This window comes from Macaca thibetana, chromosome 13, assembly GCF_024542745.1.
Source record: "Macaca thibetana thibetana isolate TM-01 chromosome 13, ASM2454274v1, whole genome shotgun sequence".
Taxonomy (NCBI): domain Eukaryota; kingdom Metazoa; phylum Chordata; class Mammalia; order Primates; family Cercopithecidae; genus Macaca; species Macaca thibetana.
Genome location: NC_065590.1, coordinates 32,402,283 through 32,422,641, shown reverse-complemented (window position 1 = coordinate 32,422,641; position 20,359 = coordinate 32,402,283). Strand labels below are relative to the sequence as shown.

At 40.1% G+C, this 20,359-nt stretch overlaps 2 protein-coding genes and 1 pseudogene across 2 annotated transcripts in view; all 3 read right to left on the bottom strand.

Annotated features, from left to right (window-relative positions):
• Nucleotides 1-20,359, bottom strand: part of M1AP (meiosis 1 associated protein) — a 103,196-nt gene that overhangs the window by 62,509 nt on the left and 20,328 nt on the right. The window lies entirely within an intron of this gene.
• On the bottom strand, nucleotides 279-15,277 carry LOC126933767 (torsin-1B-like; annotated as a pseudogene).
• LOC126933990 (Golgi apparatus membrane protein TVP23 homolog B-like) lies at nucleotides 15,399-15,770 on the bottom strand. Its single transcript, XM_050754329.1, has one exon. The coding sequence runs from the start codon at nucleotides 15,768-15,770 to the stop codon at nucleotides 15,399-15,401; it is 372 nt and encodes a 123-aa protein (XP_050610286.1).

Sequence of the window (20,359 nt, the reverse complement as noted above, 5' to 3'; positions counted from 1 at the left end):
GCACTTCTGTCAAAGTCAGCAACAGTAAGTGTGAAGGGGATTTTATAGTTTATCTTTAACTGTAATTAACAGTTGGATTGCTGTCATGTTGCAAAATGACAAGTGCACTTGACAGATTAGTGTCTTTTCAAAAATCAATTCTTAGAAACTTCTATATCCTGAAAGTTCACAGGTGCAAATGTGCCCAACCCCAAAGAATTCTTCAAAATGTTTCTGAAAGGCAAGGCCCCTCGTGTGCTAAGCCTCCCAAATCCCTCTTATCCCATCTGGTGAAGAGCTCAGTGGACATCTAGCTGTCATTGTTCAGTCTTACAGCTCTTGTCTGAGTAGATTTTCTTGTCTTTGGGGAAAAGTGTCATTTCCTCTGCCACTCTTGTGACAATGTCTTCATCTATAGCAGAACCATGGGTCCTCATCTCTGCCTTCATGCATATTTTCACATGTCTATACTTCACTGGCAGAAAAAATGTAAAGTAATTGATTAAGGTTCTGTTGATCAGTCCATTGTACCACAGACCACTGTGCTTGTTATTGAAGACTATCAGACAGCCCAGGTTCCAGGTCCTTCAGCTAAATGTCTTCTCTCTTTCCTCCTACCTACCAAAAGTCAAGAGCTATCTCAGTTATGAGGTCCCTGCCTATGTTTCTGGGAAAGATGAAGATGGCTTTTTGGTGAAAACCTTTTTGTAGTGATCTAGAAACAGACTGATTGTGTTGATAACCCTGGGGGTGGAATTTATCCATCTTGTCAAATATGAAAACAGCTGGAACATGCACTCATATTACCATGAATCCACTTCTGAAATTGGTTCTAGACCAACCATAAAAGATGAAATAGGATGGGGAGGCTCAAAGGACGCTCTGAGGGAGCAGAGACACTATGCTGCTCTTCATGCTCTAAAAGACTTAAGATCAGAGCTCCCTGGGGAAGAACTCCAGGAAACTGCACTCTCACTTCCATTCAGTGGGTAACAGTTTTTTTCAAAACTTTATCTATACAAAGTTGAAACTGGCAGAGAGCTAGATGTTAAAATGCAAGGAAGTTTTTTTCTAACTCAAATGACATGTTAAATGTGACTTTTTAAAGGTATAAGAAACACAAGATACATAAATATTTATCATTCACTGTTAACTAATCCATAGTGTTCATCTCACTGTGAACTGAAATCTCAAGTTAATATTACCAGACATACTGAGGACTAAGGAAATAGATTAAGACTTGCACAGTGCCCAAGACCAATGCCCTGTACTGATGGAATGAACGAAGGAGTTGACCTAGGTGACATTTCATGAAAAGCATTTGTTCTGACACATTCTTGGAACAAACAAAAAGACACCCAAGCGACAAGCTCTCAACCTCATAATGTAAAAAGGTTGTGACCAGGAAACTCCCCCAGATACATCCTTATTTATTTTACTATATTTCTAGAGATTTATGGAAAAATGTGAAAGATAAGAAAATTATTCCTGATTTTGGCAGTCTTCTCTATCTTACAGTTTGTGTGGCAAATACTCACTTTTACTTCTTTGTTAAGTTTCTGTTTCTTATTTCAGTCCCCACCTAATAGTGGGAATATTAACCTTGACAAGGACGACATTCATTTAAATGAGAATGAACCCTCCTAGATAATGTAATATAAATTAAAAGTGTAAAGAATATCTGAAAAGGAGAAACAGTGCCAATGTTCAGTTCTTTGAGGCTTTCTTTGAAGAAAGCAATGCCAAGGACTAAAAAGATGAGAGGAACAAAGAGAATAAAAGGAGTTTAGGAGAAAAAAATTCCTCTAATCTACATTGCAACATGCAGAGGCAAGGCTGAGGCTGCATCATAGGTGGAGAGCATTAAATGACTCCATGCCCAAACCACCTGCTGAAGAGTGGTCCACCTAACACCAAGTGCTCTGCTGGGAATGTTGAGTGCATTCATTCATTGTAGAATGTGACTACCATGTAAACTGGGAGTTGAGAAATTTGGGTTCAAGTGTGCCTTAAATCAGTGGAGCCTGGGGCTATTGCAATGCAAAGAAAAGAGAAGCAGAGGCCAGAGTTAGTGCAGTTTGCCCAGACCAGTCCAAATGGCCTGTGAACGAGATAATACTGGGTTCTCCTGCCTGGTACAGTTTTATCTTTTGCTCATGAGGGAAGTACAGAGTTGGTACAAATAGGTGGACAGTTACTCTTCAGGCCTTTTGAGTTAAGATGTTCAGCCACAATTTGGCTGACAAAATTCTTGCCTATGCCAGCTCAGCCATGTAAGGAAAGAACTAGTGGTTTCTAGAGATTTCTGTTGCTTCTGAAGCCAGTCAGTGCCTTGAGAATCACTTCCGTGGCAACATGCTGTCCAAACAGCTTCTCCTTCAAAGTCAGCCTTGAGGGTTCTAGGAGCCAGCTCCAGAATAGAGAAACATACCCTAAAAATGCACCAGAAAGGCCGGGCGCAGTGGCTCACGCCTGTAATCCTAGCACTTTGGGAAGCCGAGGTGGGCGGATCACGAGGTCAGGAGATCGAGACCATCCTGGCTAACATGGTGAAAACCCGTCTCTACTAAAAATACAAAAAAAAAATTAGCCAGGCGTAGTGGTAGGCGCCTGTAGTCCCAGCTATTCCAGAGGCTGAGGCAGGAGAATGGCATGAACCCGGGAGGTGGAGGTTGCAGTGAGCAGAGATGGCACCACTGCCCTCCAGCCTTGGCAACAGAGCAAGGCTCCGTCAAAAAAAAAAAAAAAAAAAAAAAAAAAAAAAGGCACCAGAAAAGCAGCACTTTCCCAGCTGGCAAAGTGAGAGGCACAGATTAACAAGTGATCCAGCAGAGCCTCTGTGCAATATGGCAGCCACTAGCCACCTGTGGGTATTATCTGAGACGTGGCTACTCCAATTGAAGGTTTGTTGTCCATGTAAAATACACACAAGGCTTTGAAGAGTAGCAAAAAAGGTAATATTGGCCGGGCGCAGTGGCTCATGCCTGTAATCCCAGCACTTTGGGAGGCCAAGGCAAGAGGATCATGAGGTCAGGAGATCGAGACTATATCCTGGCTAACACGGTGAAACCCTGTCTCTACTAAAAATAACAACAACAACAACAACAACAACAATAATTAGCCGGGTATGGTGGCAGGCGCCTGTAGTCCCAGCTACTCCGGAGGCTGAGGCAGGAGAATGGCCTGAACCTGGGAGGCGGAGCTTGCAGTGAGCCGAGATCACGCCACTGCACTCCAGCCTGGGAGACAGAGCGTGACTCCGTCTCAAAAAAAAAACAAACAAAAGATAATATTGGCTGGGGGCGGTGGCTCAAGCCTGTAATCCTGGCACTTTGGGAGGCAGAGGTGGGTGGATCATTTGAGGTCAGGAGTTCGAGACCAGCCTGGCCAACATGGTGAAACCCCACCTCTACTAAAAAAAAAGAAATACAAAAATTAGCCAGGTGTGGTTGTGCACACCTGTAATCCCAGGTACTCAGGAGACTGAGGCATGAGAATCACTTAGACCTGGGAGGCGGAGGATGCAGTGAGCTGAGATCGTGCCACTGTACTCCAGCCTGGGCCACAGAGTGGGACTCCATCTCAAAATAATAATTAAAAAAGATAATATTGGGGGCATGCCCAAGATGGCCAAATAGGAACAGCTTCAGCCTCCAGCTCCCAGCGTGAGTGACACAGAAGACGGGTGATTTCTGCATTTTCAACTGAGGTACTGGGTTCATCTCACTGGGGAGTGCCAGACAATCGGTGCTGGTCAGCTGGTGCAGCCCGACCAGCGAGAGCTGAAGCAGGGCGAGGCATCGCCTCACCTGGGAAGCGCAAGGGGGAAGGGAATCTCTTTTCCTTGCCAAAGGAAACTGAGACACACAACACCTGGAAAATCGGGTAACTCCCACCCTAATACTGCGCTTTACCAAGGGTCTTAGCAAATGGCACACCAGGAGATTATATCCCACACTTGGCCTGGAGGGTCCCATGCCCACAAAGCCTCCCTCATTGCTAGCACAGCAGTCTGAGATCTAACTGCTAGGCGGCAGTAAGGCTGGGGGAGGGGCGCCCACCATTGCTGAGGCTTAAGTAGGTAAACAAAGCCTTTGGGAAGCTCGAACTGGGTGGAGTCCACCGCAGCTCAAGGAGGCCTGCCTGCCTCTGTAGACTCCTCCTCTGAGCACAGGGCATAGCTAAACAAAAAGCAGCAGAAACCTCGGCAGAGGTAAATGACCCTGTCTGATAGCTTTGAAGAGAGCAGTGGATCTCCCAGCACGGAGGTTGAGATCTGAGAACGGAAAGACTGCCACGGAGGTTGAGATCTGAGAACGGACAGACTGGCTGCTCAAGTGGGTCCCTGACCCCTGAGTAGCCTAACTGGAAGACATCCCCCACTAGGTGCAGACAAACACCTCACACCTCACATGGCAGGGTACACCTCTGAGACGAAGCTTCCAGAGCAAGAATCAGACAGCAACACTCACTGTTCAGCAATATTCTATCTTCTGCAGCCTCTGCTGCTGATACCCAGGCAAACAGGGTCTGGAGTGGACCTCAAGGAAACTCCAACAGACCTACAGCTGAGGGTCCTGACTGTTAGAAGGAAAACTAACAAACAGAAAGGACACCCACACCAAAACCCCATCAGTACATCACCATCATCAAAGCCCAAAGGCAGATAAAACCACAAAGATGGGGGAAAAGCAGTGCAGAAAAGCTGGAAATGCAAAAAATCAGAGTGCATCTCCCCTCCAAAGGAACGCAGCTCATAACCAGCAACGGAACAAAGCTGGACAGAGAATGACTTTGACGAGCTGAGAGAAGAAGGCTTCAGTCGATCAAACTTCTTAGAGCTAAAGGAGGAACTACGTAACCAGCGCAAAGAAACTAAAAACCTTGAAAAAAGAATGGATGAATGGATAACTAGAATAATCAAGGCAGAGAAGACCTTAAAAGAACTGATAAAGATGAAAACCATAACACGAGAACTACGTGACAAATGCACAAGCTTTAGTAACCGACTCGATCTACTGGAAGAAAGAGTATCAGCGATTGAAGATCAAATGAATGAAATGAAGTGAGAAGAGAAGCGTGGAGAAAAAAGAGTAAAAAGAAATGATCAAAGCCTCCAAGAAGTATGGGATTATGTGAAAAGACCAAATCTGCGTCTGACTGGTGTGCCTTAAAGTGATGGGGAAAATGGAACCAAGTTGGAAAACACTCTTCAGGATATCATCCAGGAGAACTTCCCCAACTTAGTAAGGCAGGCCAACATTCAAATTCAGGAAATACAGAGAACGCCACAATGATACTCCTCGAGAGGAGCAACTCCAAGACACATAATTGTCAGATTCATCAAAGCTGAAATGAAGGAAAAAATGTTAAGGGCAGCCAGAGAGAAAGGTCGGGTTACACACAAAGGGAAGCCCATCAGACTAACAGCAGACCTCTCAGCAGAAACTCTCCAAGCCAGAAGAGAGTGGGGGCCAATATTCAACATTTTTAAAGAAAAGAATTTTCAACCCAGAATTTCATATCCAGCCAAACTAAGTTTCATAAGTGAAGGAGAAATAAAATTCTTTACAAACAAGCAAATGCTTAGAGATTTTGTCACCACCAGGCCTGTCCTACAAGAGATCCTGAAGGAAGCACTAAACGTGGAAAGGAACAACAGGTACCAGCCACTGCAAAAACATGTCAAAATGTAAAGTCCATCAATGCTAGGAAGAAACTGCATAACTAGCGAGCAAAATAACCAGCTAATATCATAATGACAGGATCAAGTTCACACATAACAATATTAACTTTAAATGTAAATGGACTAAACGGTCCAATTAAAAGACACAGACTGGCAAATTGGATAAAGAGTCAATACCCATCAGTTTGCTGTATTCAGGAGACCCATCTCACATGCAGAGACACACACAGGCTCAAAATAAAGGGATGGAGGAAGATCTACCAAGCAAATGGAGAACCAAAAAAAAGCAGGGATTGCAATCCTAGTCTCTGATAAAACAGACTTTAAACCATCAAAGATCAAAAGAGACAAAGAAGGCCATTACATAATGGTAAAGGGATCAATTCATCAGGAAGAGCTAACTATCCTAAATATATATGCACCCAATACAGGAGCACCCAGATTCATAAAGCAAGTCCTTAGAGACTTACAAAGAGACTTAGCCTCCCATACAATAATAATGGGAGACTTTAACACCCCACTGTCAATATTAGACACATCAACGAGACAGAAAGTTAACAAGGATATCCAGGAATTGAACTCAACTCTGCACCAAGCGGACCTAATAGACATCTACAGAACTCTCCACCCCAAATCAACAGAACATATATTCTTCTCAGCACCACATCGCACTTATTCCAAAATTGACCACATAGTTGGAAGTAAAGCACTCCTCAGCAAATGTAAAAGAACAGAAATTATAACAAACTGTCTCTCAGACCACAGTGCAATCAAACTAGAACTCAGGACTAAGAAACTCAATCAAAACCACTCAACTACATGGAAACTGAACAACCTTCTCCTGAATGACTACTGGGTACATAACAAAATGAAGGCAGAAATAAAGATGTTCTTTGAAACCAATAAGAACAAAGATACAACATACCAGAATCTCTGGGACACATTTAAAGCAGTGTGTAGAGGGAAATTTATAGCACTAAATGCCCACAAGAGAAAGCAAGAAAGATCTAAAATTGACACCCTAACATCACAATTAAAAGAACTAGAGAAGCAAGAACAAACACATTCAAAAGCTAGCAGAAGGCAAGAAATAACTAAGATCAGAGCAGAACTGAAGGAGATAGAGACACAAAAAACCCTTCAAAAAAATCAATGAATCCAGGAGCTGGTTTTTTGAAAAGATCAGCAAAATTGATAGACCGCTAGCAAGACTAATAAAGAAGAAAAGAGAGAAGAATCAAACAGACACAATAAAAAATGATAAAGGGGATATCACCACCGACCCCACAGAAATACAAACTACCATCAGAGAATACTATAAACACCTCTACGCAAATAAACTAGAAAACCTAGAAGAAATGGATAATTTCCTGGACACTTACACTCTCCCAAGACTAAACCAGGAAGAAGTTGAATCCCTGAATAGACCAATAGCAGGCTCCGAAATTGAGGCAATAATTAATAGCCTACCAACCAAAGTCCAGGACCAGATGGATTCACAGCCGAATTCTACCAGAGGTACAAGGAGGAGTCGGTACCATTCCTTCTGAAACTATTCCAATCAATAGAAAAAGACGGAATCCTCCCTAACTCATTTTACGAGGCCAACATCATCCTGATACCAAAGCCTGACAGAGATATAACAAAAAAAGAGAATTTTAGACCAATATCCTTGATGAACATCGATGTAAAAATCCTCAATAAAATACTGGCAAACCGAATCCAGCAGCACATCAAAAAGCTTATCCACCAAGATCAAGTGGGCTTCATCCCTGGGATGCAAGGCTGGTTCAACATAACGCAAATTAATAAACGTACTCCAGCATATAAACAGAACCAAAGACAAAAACCACATGATTATCTCAATAGATGCAGAAAAGGCGTTTGACAAAATTCAACAGCCCTTCATGCTAAAAACTCTCAATAAATTCGGTATTGATGGAACATATCTCAAAATAGTAAGAGCTATTGATGACAAACCCACAGCCAATATCATACTGAATGGGCAAAAACTGGAAGCATTCCCTTTGAAAACTGGCACAAGACAGGGATGCCCTCTCTCACCACTCCTATTCGACATAGTGTTGGAAGTTCTGGCTAGGGTAATCAGGCAAGAGAAACAAATAAAGGGTTCAGTTAGGAAAAGAAGAAGTCAAAATGTCCCTGTTTGCAGAGGACATGATTGTATATTTAGAAAACCCCATTGTCTCAGCCCAAAATCTCCTTAAGCTGATAAACAACTTCAGCAAAGTCTCAGGATACAAAATCAGTGTGCAAAAATCACAAGCATTCCTATGCACCAATAATAGACAAACAGAGAGCCAAATCATGAATGAATTCCCATTCACAATTACTACAAAGAGAATAAAATAACTAGGAATCCAACTTACAAGGGATGTGAAGGACCTCTTCAAGGAGAACTACAAACCACTGCTCAATGAAATAAAAGAGGACACAAACAAATGGAAGAACATACCATGCTCATGGATAGGAAGAATCAATATCTTGAAAATGGCCATACTGCCCAAGGTAATTTATAGATTCAATGCCATCCCCATTAAGCTGCCAATGACTTTCTTCAAAGAATTGGAAAAAACTGCTTTAAAGTTCATATGGAACCAAAAAAGAGCCCGCATTGCCAAGACAATCCTAAGCCAAAAGAACAAAGCTGGAGGCATCACGCTACCTGACTTCAAACTATACTACGAGGCTACAGTAACCAAAACAGCATGGTACTGGTACCAAAACAGAGATATAGACCAATGGAACAGAACAGAGCCCTCAGAAATAATACCACACATCTACAGCCATCTGATCTTTGACAAAACTGACAAAAACAAGAAATGGGGAATGGATTCCCTATTTAATAAATGGTGCTGGGGAAATGGGCTAGCCATAAGTAGAAAGCTGAAACTGGATCCTTTCTTTACTCCTTATATGAAAATTAATTCAAGATGGATTAGAGACTTAAATGTTAGACCTAAAACCATAAAAACCCTAGAAGAAAACCTAGGTAATACCATTCAGGACATAGGCATAGGCAAGGACTTCATGTCCAAAACACCAAAAGCAACGGCAATAAAAGCCAAAATTGAAAAATGGGATCTAATTAAACTAAAGAGCTTCTGCACAGCAAAAGAAACTACCATCAGAGTGAACAGGCAACCTATAGAATGGGAGAAAATTTTTGCAATCTACTCATCTGACAAAGGGCTAATATCCAGAACCTACAAAGAACTCAAACAAATTTACAAGAAAAAAACAAACAACCCCATCAAAAAGTGGGCAAAGGATATGAACAGACACTTCTCAAAAGAAGACATTCATACAGCCAACAGACACATGAAAAAATGCTCATCATCACTCGCCATCAGAGAAATGCAAATCAAAATAAACCACAATGAGATACCATCTCACACCAGTTAGAAAGGCAATCATTAAAAAATCAGGAAACAACAGGTGCTGGAGAGGATGTGGAGAAATAGGAACACTTTTACACTGTTGGTGGGACTGTAAACTAGCTCAACCATTGTGGAAAACAGTGTGGCGATTCCTCAAGGATCTAGAACTAGAAACACCATTTGACCCAGCCATCCCATTACTGGGGATATACCCAAAGGATTATAAGTCATGCTGCTATAAAGACACATGTACATGTATGTTTAATGTGGCACTATTCACAATAGCAAAGACTTGGAATCAACCCAAATGTCCATCAGTGACAGACTGGATTAAGAAAATGTGGCACATACACACCATGGAATACTATCAGCCATAAAAAAGGATGAGTTCGTGTCCTTTGTAGGGACATGGATGCAGCTGGAAACCATCATTCTTAGCAACCTATAGCAAGAACAGAAAACCAAATACCTCATGTTCTCACTCATAGGTGGGAATTGAACAATGATTCACTGCAGCCTCAAACTTCCAGGCTCAAGCAATTCTCCTTCCTTAGCCTCTGGAGTAGCTGGGACTACAGGCATGAACCACCACACCTGGCTAATTTTTAAATTTTTAGTAGAGACAAGGTCTTGCTATGTTGCCTAGGCTGGTCTCGAACTCATGGGCTCAATTGAGACTCCCACCTTGCCTCCCGAAGTGTTGGGATTATAGGCGTGAGCCACCATACCTGGCCTATAATTAAAAAAAAAAAATTAGATAATGGAATCAGCAGGCATAGTATTATCTCATTTATTTAAAATTTAAGTATTTTCTCTATCATCTATCTATAGGGTTGTCTTGAAATAGGTTGACACTCATATCATTGTTGGAGGGATTGGTCACAAAGGCATAGGCTAGTGCTAGATCAGCACAAGTCAGTATTAAAGTAAAGGTGAAGAGGATTTCAGAGGCTGTAAAGCTGTGGCACATTCTAGTTGGTTATCAGAAAGTCAAGTTAGAGAAATAAGGGATAAAAAATTGAAAATATTGGGTAAACTCCAGGAATCAGTAGACATATATTATTGACCTAGAGCACTTGAGTATGGCTAATACTTGTTGAACATCACGTAAATGCCTTGGCTTGACAAAATCTTCAAGAATTCTATTTCTGCCGGGCGCGGTGGCTCAAGCCTGTAATCCCAGCACTTTGGGAGGCCGAGACGGGCGGATCACAAGGTCAGCAGATCGAGACCATCCTGGTTAACACGGTGAAACCCCGTCTCTACTAAAAAATACAAAAAACTAGCCGGGCGAGGTGGCAGGCGCCTGTAGTCCCAGCTACTCGGGAGGCTGAGCCAGGAGAATGGCATAAACCCGGGAGGCGGAGCTTGCAGTGAGCTGAGATCTGGCCACTGCACTCCAGCCTGGGCGACAGAGCTAGACTCCGTCTCAAAAAAAAAAAAAAAAAAAAAAAAAAAAAAGAATTCTATTTCTGGGCTTTCATACATGAACTTTTTTGGGTTATCCTATAGATAATATGGCCCTAGGCAGTTAGGATAACTTAGATTGATGTTTCATTGGCGGTCAGGTCAAGAAACCAGAATGCTGTTTAGGGAGGGGATTAAAAATATTTAAAAAGAAAATCAGAATTCCCTTTGTAAAAAATAAAATCTTACAAAGACTCCCTATATATAAATTGGCATTTTATCAGCATAAATGTATTTTTATTTTTATTTATTTATTTATTTATTTTTTATTTTTATTTATTTATTTTTTTTTTTGAGACGGAGTCTCGCTCTGTCACCCAGGCTGGAGTGCAGTGGCCGGATCTCAGCTCACTGCAAGCTCCGCCTCCCGGGTTCACGCCATTCTCCTGCCTCAGCCTCCCGAGTAGCTGGGACTACAGGCGCCTGCCACCTCGCCCGGCTAGTTTTTTGTATTTTTAGTAGAGACGGGGTTTCACTGTGTTAGCCAGGATGGTCTCGATATCTTGACCTCGTGATCCGCCCGTCTCGGCCTCCCAAAGTGCTGGGATTACAGGCTTGAGCCACCGCGCCCGGCCCATAAATGTATTTTTAATATTTATTTATGTATTTTGAATACATACATTCGTAGGGTTTGAAATTCAAAAGAATATGTAATTTTATCATTTTTCTTCCCTAAATAGAATTGATGGCAATACTTTTCTGTATCTTGCTTTTGTTGATTATTGTATTTGAGCAATCATTTCACATCATTATAGAGTATTCCATTAAAGGATGAACCGTGATTTTATGTAACCAATCCCCTATTAACAGACATTCAATTTGTTTCCAATCTTTTGTTACAGCAAACAGTGCTGAAACAAATAATCTTGTACTTATTTTGCACATGTGCAAATACATATGTAGGATAAGATCCTGGAAGTGAATTTGCTACGTTAAAAGATATGTAAATTGTGATACTGTCACCAAATTGCCCCTATAGAAATTATGTCAATTTATACACTGACAAATGGCATATAAGCATGCTTATTTCTTCAAATTCTCGTGACAATGTGTCATAGAAAAAATTTTTGCCAATCATATAGGTGGAAAGTGACATCTCTGCATATTTGAATTTCTCTTACTATGAATGAGGTTGATGTATTTTCATGTCTCAATGTCATTTATATTTTCTTTTCTGAAAACTGACTGTGTATATCCATCCTCATTTTCTTTTTCTTTTTTTTTGAGATGGAGTCTTACTCTGCTGCCCCGGCTGGAGGTGCAGTGGTGTGATCTCGGCTCACTGCAAGCTCCACCTCCTGGGTTCATGCTATTCTCCTGCCTCAGCCTCCCGAGTAGCTGGGACTACAGGCACCCGCCACCATGCCTGGCTAATTTTTTGTATTTTTTTAGTAAAGACAGGGTTTCACCTTGTTAGCCAGGATAGTCTCAATCTCCTGACCTCGTGATCTGCCCGCCTTGGCCTCCCAAAGTGCTAGGATTACAGGCGTGAGCCACCGTGCCCGGCCCATCCATCCTCATTTTTTATTGAGTTATTGAATGTTTTTTTCTTACTGAATTGTAGGAGTTTTCTACATATGTAGAAAATTAACCCTATGTGATATGAGAAGCAAATATTTTTCCTCATATTGTTATTTATCTTTAGAATTTGCATGTATATTCTTTGCCAAGCATACATTCTGTTTTTATATATTATTAATCTTTTATTTTTAGATTTTTTTGGATTTATATTATGCTTAGAAAAGCCATTCCTATTCTTATATTATTTTCTCCCCATGGTCTGTTTATTAATTATTAATTTACTGCTTCTCAACTCCAAATTCATCCTTCAATACATGCTCTGTGATAAATTCCTTTAAGCATTTCTGTTTTACAGTGAGCACAATGTTAAGTTTTCTTAGTAAAGGGCACTGGAGGGACATGAGGAGGCTCTTCTGTTGTTACATGCAGCACACTGTGGGTCAGCTGTGGGGTGCAAGGCTATTTAATGGTGACCCATCCATGCATTCAGAATTCATAGTCTTTCAGTGACTTCATAGCCCTGCCTGGCCTAGTAATCACCTTTCTGCAGCCCTTTCAACACGGACACCATATGATTCAGACCTCTTGCCTGTACTAATGCCTAATTCCCTTTGCTCACTTGTCCCTCCCCATGAGAAGTTTGTCTCCTGTGGCCATCTCAATGCTACTGCTCTTCCAACATGGAGAACACACATTCTGGGCATCCTGCCTACACTCTCTCTGCATGACTGTATACCCAGCCATCACTGTAGCTCACCTATCACTGGAGAGTAGCTTCCTGCTTTCCCAGTAACTGTAGACCAACTTTAGCCTTGACAAACCAGTGAACTTCTCTGCCATCCAGTGGGTTACAAATACACATTCTGCAATTTGGTGTGAACCCCAGCCTCGGGAAGGGAGTCCTCTTTTCAAGTTTGACTTTCCTTAGGATCTCTCCCTTAGCCCTAGGGTACCATATAAATTCCCTTATATCTAATAGGTAATCTATTATCATAGTTTAATATGTTAAGCTATATTTCAGTTTGTTTTTGTTTTTGTTTTTGTTTTTTTGAGATAGGATCTTGCTCTGTCACCCAGGCTAGAATGCAGTAATGAGGAAATCATAGCTCATGACACTGGGCTCAAGGGATCCCCTCGCCTCAGCCACCTGAGTAGCTAGGATTACAGGTGCAGGCCACCATGTCTGGCTAATCTTTTATTTTTAAATTTTTTGTAGAGATGAGGTCTCATTATGTTGCTCAGGCTGGTTGTGAACACCTGGCCTCAAGCAATCCTCCCACCTTGGCCTCCCAAAGTGCTAGGATTACATGCATGAACCAACATGCCCAGCCTGTATTCAAACTTTTTACACAAACTTTCCTTGTTTAAATCACTATGGTTTGTTTCCTGATTATACTCAGACTAATACAATCTGTTCTAGTACTTGTTTAGTTTATTTTTATACTTTGCTCCATCAGGAATCTATGCTGGTATATGCTGTGAGTATGGATCTAGCTTTATTTTTCCCATATGGCTATCCAGCTGATCCAAACATTTATTAATAGCCTTTTCCCCAACTCATTTTAAATGCTATCTTTATATATTATATATATAATATCTATATATTAAGTTCCTACATGTATTTTTTTTTAATGAACTTTAAATTATATTCCATTACAATCTGTCTTTTCAATCTCCAGTATCACATTGTGTTTAATATCTGATAGGAATAGTCCCTGGATATTCTTTCTTTTAAAATTTGAACTTTAGTAGCAGAATGTCTAGTTCTCCTGTTGGAAATTTTATAATTTTTGGGAATTGCATTACATTTGTACATTAGGGATAATTGACATCTGAGTCTTCCCAAGAACTAATGATTTTTTATTTGTTCAAGTCTTTTTTTGTGTGTGTTTCTCAATAGTATTAAACAATTTTTTAATTGGCAAAAGGAAAACTGTATATATTTATGATGTATAACATTATTTTTAATGTAAATATAACAATAGTATTTTAAGTCATACAAATCTTGCATATTTATTGTTAATTTCATTCATAAGTATTTGATCATTTTGGTTATTGTGATGAAAAATTTTCTTCCATTATAACTTTTAACTTGTTGCTCTTAGACATATAAAGAGTACAAATATCTGTGCTGATTTTGCTGTGGATTATTTTATTGTTTCAAATAATTTCCTAGTTGATTCTCTTGGGTTTTCTGGATACATAATCAAATAATCTGCAAATAACAATTTAATCTCATCTTTTCTCATTTCATACCCTAATTTCTTTTTCTTGTATCATTACATCAATGAAAATCTCTAGAATACTTCTATTTTTATTTTTATTGTTTTAGTGGTAAAAGATAGATTTTATTAGCTCAAGGTCCACTGAAGAGCTTTCAGGAAGTTCTAAAGAAAAATCTGGCCATCTTTTCTGTAAAATAAATAGAACAGCAGGAATCTCTGGGTATCCCTTAAACATAAACTATGATGATTCCATTCATATTACCTGGGCTGTAAGTAAATGAATTCTTACAAATAAAAATAACATTTTAGAAACTAGTTAATACCACTAGCCCTAATTTGGTTTTCACTTGCTTGTATTTGTCTAAGAAATTTCTCCATGAAGTACATATTACAATCTAACAATTATTTCTCATTTACACTTAAGTCAAAGTACTCACTCTTACCCTGGAAGCAAAACTTACTTCTGAAAATAATCTACAGAAATAATATGTAAACACATAGAGCTTTGAGATAGACTAAGAACAACCTCCTATGTTCTATGGATCAAAATGCAAAGGTCTCCATTATATATGTAAATAAACTCTTTCATTAATTTGGGATATATTGATATTACATGACCACGTGCATACCTATGGAACACATACATACACTACAGAACAAATCTTGACAATGTTTCTACTGCCAACATACTTTCCAATCCCAACTGCTGGAAAGGAAATAAAAACAAAACGAAAACTACTTTTCCTTTCTATAAATAGTTTTTAAGTGGAAAAACAAAGCCAACCATCCTCATCGAGATATGGACTAAGCTCCAAAAAGTTCAGAGTCAAGAATCTGTTCAGTTGTTCCCCAATGTAACAAAGCACATAAGCTTTCTCTATTTAGGAAGCTTCTCTGATCATCTCCAGTGTTTTGTCTTAAAAACTGCTTTACAAGATACAAGGTAGCCATGTTGGTTAAATTCTTTCTGCTGCTCACCTTACACCTGATGTAACCATATAGGTTGGCATCTGGTAGCACTATACCCATAATAACCACTGCTAACCAGTTTACCCTGAAGGAGAACAGGGCACTAAAGGCAAATATCACCCAAAGCACTGCACAGGCTATAAGTCCCAATCAAAAGATTCTTGATTCAGCTTCTGACACAGTTTTATTCTCTTGAGAGGATGCCTTTCTAGATTCAAACACCCAGTGGCTCTTTCCATCTTCATCTATGTGACACCGCCAACATAGACCAACCGTTAGTCTACCTGTGACATTCTTTGCTGCCCAAAAGTCACATGACAACAACAAGATAATTGTCATCATACAGGCAATAAAGCTGCTGCTGAGTAACTCATAGAGAAGACAGATGATGAATGAAGGTAGACTGACCTGAAAGAATAAGTGGAAAAATGATACCACTGAATATCTGATTTTTGGATTTTTTTGGTCTATCAGTTGTCTCCTCTTCTGTATCAAATAGCGAAACATCTGCAGTGTCATCATTACTATCCTACTGCTTCATGGCCCAGAATACTTCTAAATAATGGTGATGATACTGAACTTCTTTATCTTGCATGGGAATGTCTTTAGTGTTTTTCCATTAAGAACAATACTAACTCTTGAATTGAAAAAGTATTATGCTAAAGAATAGCTATCTGTTTCTGTTTTATTAGAGTTTTTACAAAACAAAATTGGATGTTGAAGTTTATCAAATGCTTTTTCAGAAGTTAGAGAGATGAACATGATCATGTTTCTTCTCCTTAGATATGTTAACATAGTAAATTATATTAATAGATTTCCTAATATTAAATCATATTTGAATTTTTGGTATATAATTATTTTAATGTGGCACTGGATTATATTGCCAATACAGGTTGAACATCCCTAATCTAAAAGTCTGAATTTGAAATGTTCCAAATCCAAAATTTTTGAGGGCCAACATGAGGCCATAAGTGGAAAATTCCACATCTGACCTCATGTGATGGGTTACAGTCAAAACTCTGTTTCGTGCACAAAATTATTTTAAAAATATTGTAGGCCGGGCACGGTGGCTCAAGCCTGTAATCCCAGCACTTTGGGAGGCCGAGACGGGCGGATCACAAGGTCAGGAGATCGAGACCAGCCTGGCTAACACGGTGAAACCCCGTCTCTACTAAAAATACAAAAAACTAGCCGGGCGAGGTGGCGGGCGCCTGTAGTCCCAGCTATTTGGGAGGCTGAGGCAGGAGAATGGCGTAAACCTGGGAGGCAGAGCTTGTAGTGAGCTGAGATCCGGCCACTGCACTCCAGCCTGGGTGTCACAGCGAGACTCTGTCTCAAAAAAAAAAAAAAAAAAAAAAATTGTATAGGCTGGGAATGGTGCTCACGCCTGTAATCCCAGCACTTTGGGAGGCCAAGGCGGGTGGATCCATGAGGTCAGGAGTTTGAGACCAGCCTGACCAAGATGGTGAAACCCTGTCTGTACTAGAAAATACAAAAATTAGCTGGGTGTGGTGGTGGGCACCTGTAATCCCAGCAACTTGGGAGACTGAGGCAGGAGAGTCGCTTGAACCCGGGAGGCGGAGGTTGCAGTGAGCCGAGAACGCGCCACTGCATTCTAGCCTGGGCGACAGAGCAAGACTCTGTCTCAAAAAAAAAAAAAAAAAAAAAGTATAAAACTACTTTCAGATGGTGTATATAAGGTATACATGAAACCAATGAATTTCATGTTTGGACTTGGGTCCCATCCCTAAGTCATTATGTACATGCAAATATTCCAAAATTCAAAAAAATCCAAAGTCTGAAACACTTCTGGTCTCAAGTATTTTGGATAAGAGATTCACAAACTTTTTTTTTTTTTAAGACAAGTCCTCGCTCTGTTGCCTAGGCTGGAGTGCAGGGGCATAATCATGACTTACTGCAACTGCAACCTCTGGGGCTCAGGTGATCCTCCTGCCTTATCCTCCTGAGTAACTGAGACTACAAGTATGCACCACCATGTCTTTTAAAAAACTTTTTTGTAGAGCTGAGGTCTCACTATGTCGCCCAGGCTGGTCTTGAACTCCTGGGCTTATGTGATCCTCCTTCCTTGGTCTCCCAAAGTGCTGGAATTATAGGCATGAGCCACCTCACCAGGCTGGTATATAGGTATTCAAAACTGATATATTTTTAATAGCCTTCCCTTCCAACAAGCCTTGTATGCTAAATATCTTCAATACACCTTTAAAAAATTTTATTTTATTTTAGGTTCTGGGATACATGTGCAGAATGTGCAGGTTTGTTACATAGGTAAATGTGTGCCATAGTGGTTTGCTGTACCTATCAACCCATCACCTAGGTATTAAGCCCCACATGCATTAGCTATTAGTCCTGATGTTCTCCCTCCTCCTGCCCCCTCAACAGGCCCCAGTGTGTGTTGTTCCCCTCCCTGTGTCTATGTGTTCTCATTGTTCAGCTCCCACTTATGAGTGAGAACATGCGGTCTTTGGTTTTCTGTTCCTGTGTTAGTTTGCTGAGCATGACAGCTTCCAGCTTCCTCCATGTCCCAGCAAATGACGTGACCTCATTCCTTTTTATGGCTGCATAGTATTCCATGGTGTATATGTACCACATTTTTTAAAATCCAGTCTATCACTGATGGGCACATGGGTTGGTTCCAAGTTTTTGCTATCATGAACAGTGCTGCAATAAACACACGAATGCGTGTATCTTTATAATGGAATGATTTATATTCCTTTTGGTATATACCTAGTAATGGGATTGCTGGGTCAAATGGTATTTCTCAGTGTGCCTTCTTGATCACTCTGTACTCTACTCTTTTTTGCCCTAGCATTAAACTGCCATTCTTAGTTTCATTTAATACATTTTGCTTCAAATTCAACCTTGTCTACAATTGATCATAATTCTCTTTGTTTGGTTTGCCTTTGCCTAGTATACGTTTGCCCACCCTTTTATTTTCAACCTTTCTGAATCATTTTGTTGTAGCTGTGCCTCTTGAAAATGACAGATTTGCTTTGTGATCAAGTCTGTCTGTAAGTTCTAAAAATCATCTGATATGACAGATATGTTTGTTTTTAGTTATATTATTTTATGGTATACTCTTTATTTTTATAGCTTTTAGAAAATCACTTTACCGTATATTTTATTTTCATTTTTTCTGTATGTTTGTCTTGTCATGATTAGGAAGGCCTATATTTCTGCTTTAGTGACTATCTTTATAACTCTGTGTAATTCCCTTAAGTTAATCTTTAGCAGTATCTATTAATTCACCACTATGGAAACAACAAAATTAGTGTATTTCCTTTTATTACTCTTACTCTCCCTTTACTGCAGCACTAAATTATAGTTTATTATATTATCTTTCTTGGGGTTTACCTTTATGCTGTTTAATATATTATATCTCTATTATTTGTAACCTTGAAGTGATTCCATTTGAATGCCAGCTATTAAGAATGAGAAAATAAGTATTATAGCTAAATTACAATACTCTGAGTCCTAATACCTCATTGTAGATAATATATGATTTAAATAAGTTTTTATTATGAAAAAGTAAAAGAATTGGGAAGATCTTCACAATAAGGGCATTCTTCTGAAACCCTGTTTTGAGGGGAAATGAATCATTCTGGTTGGAATTATTTATATTAAGGGTGCAATGGATATAAAAGGAATTTTAATATTAATTATGAATCTCCCGTCATGACTCCTTATAAAACATTCAGAATTATTTGATTATACTCAAAAATTAAATATGAGAGGATATATTGAGGTATTCATTCTGAGTAAGATTTCCCACATGCTATCTTTCTCCATTTATATTTTAAGCTGCTTCTGCAGATAGAAAATGTCAGATATTTATACAGGTCAGTGACAATGGATTTAAGGTCATGTTTTTCCATAAGTAAAGACTGGATTGTTCTATACATAAGGTAATAGCACTGTTTCAGCAATTTTCTTGAGCTTTTAACTAGGGTTGAACTTACTGTTCAGTTGGAAAGAAATTTTGGCTTTCAACTTTTCCTGAGAAACCAGTGAGGAATCTGATCCTGGTTAAAAACCTATGTGCGATTTTTTTCAAGCCTGACCATAGGCAATTACAAATAATTTACTTGGCAGGCCTCATGGGGGAAAAGCTGCCTTTGCCACACCAGACTTGGTACACAGCCAATGCACTGCATTCTCTGATGGGAGTTGCAGTCAAGGATTCAGAACCCCTGGCTGGTCATGTTCTTGGAATATTTGTATTCCTAGCTCTGGTACTTTCATTTCTAGCTCTCTTCATCTGAGGCCTTGGGCCAAGTCCTCCTTAGGCCCTCTGTCAAGACCTCCTTGTGGGGGAAGGGAGAAGGATGCCTTAAAGACACTTTTCCCTACTCTGAGTCAGTACTCTGTACTTTTCCACTCCTAGCCTTCCCTCCTTGCCCTCCCATCAACCCCAGGGTGCATAAAATTGCCAGAGGCTTTTGTTCGGGACTCCTTCAACAGTGAAACTATCCCCATGTCTGCACTTATCCTCAACCAGTGCACAGTTTCATGGAGGAAATGGAAAAGGGGGAGTAGGCACTTTCTCCAGTTTAGATTCTTGCTTATATTATTACTGTAAATAAAGGCTTACCCTTTCATTTATGGCTTGATTTCGTTAATCAGCTACTATGACAGCTCAGCTCTTTCCCAGCTTAGTTGAGCTTCTGATAAGTCAGTGGTTTCTAGTGTAAAGCTATCTGCCTTTTCTAGTGGAGTGATTAAAAGATTAAGGGATTCAACTAGGTCCAAATGTACCGAGGAGTGCCAGAGGGATATAACATAGCCACTTGAGGAGTAAAAAAAATCATTTTACCCTTGTTTGGGACATGGGCTCATTTCCTAAGAAACCTTTTATACTGGATATCTTCCATTTGCCCTTCCAGATCATTCTCTACTTTTCTCTACCCTATTTTGTGCCCTAGGAAGGTGATCCCTAGGGCCTGATTCAATGAGGTCATTCACACTCTTGCTTCCAGCTGGCTTTGGCCAATGGGAGGCACCAGCAGGAGATCTGCATGTGGGAGGAAAGTGAGGTCAGGGTATTTCATCTCCTGGCTTCCTCCTCACCAGATTGCCACAGGATGGCTGCGTCC

Coding starts and splice junctions, on each gene's coding strand:
- LOC126933990 (XM_050754329.1), bottom strand. CDS start 15,770: ATGATGACACTGCAGATGTTTCGCTATTTGATACAGAAGAGGAGACAA.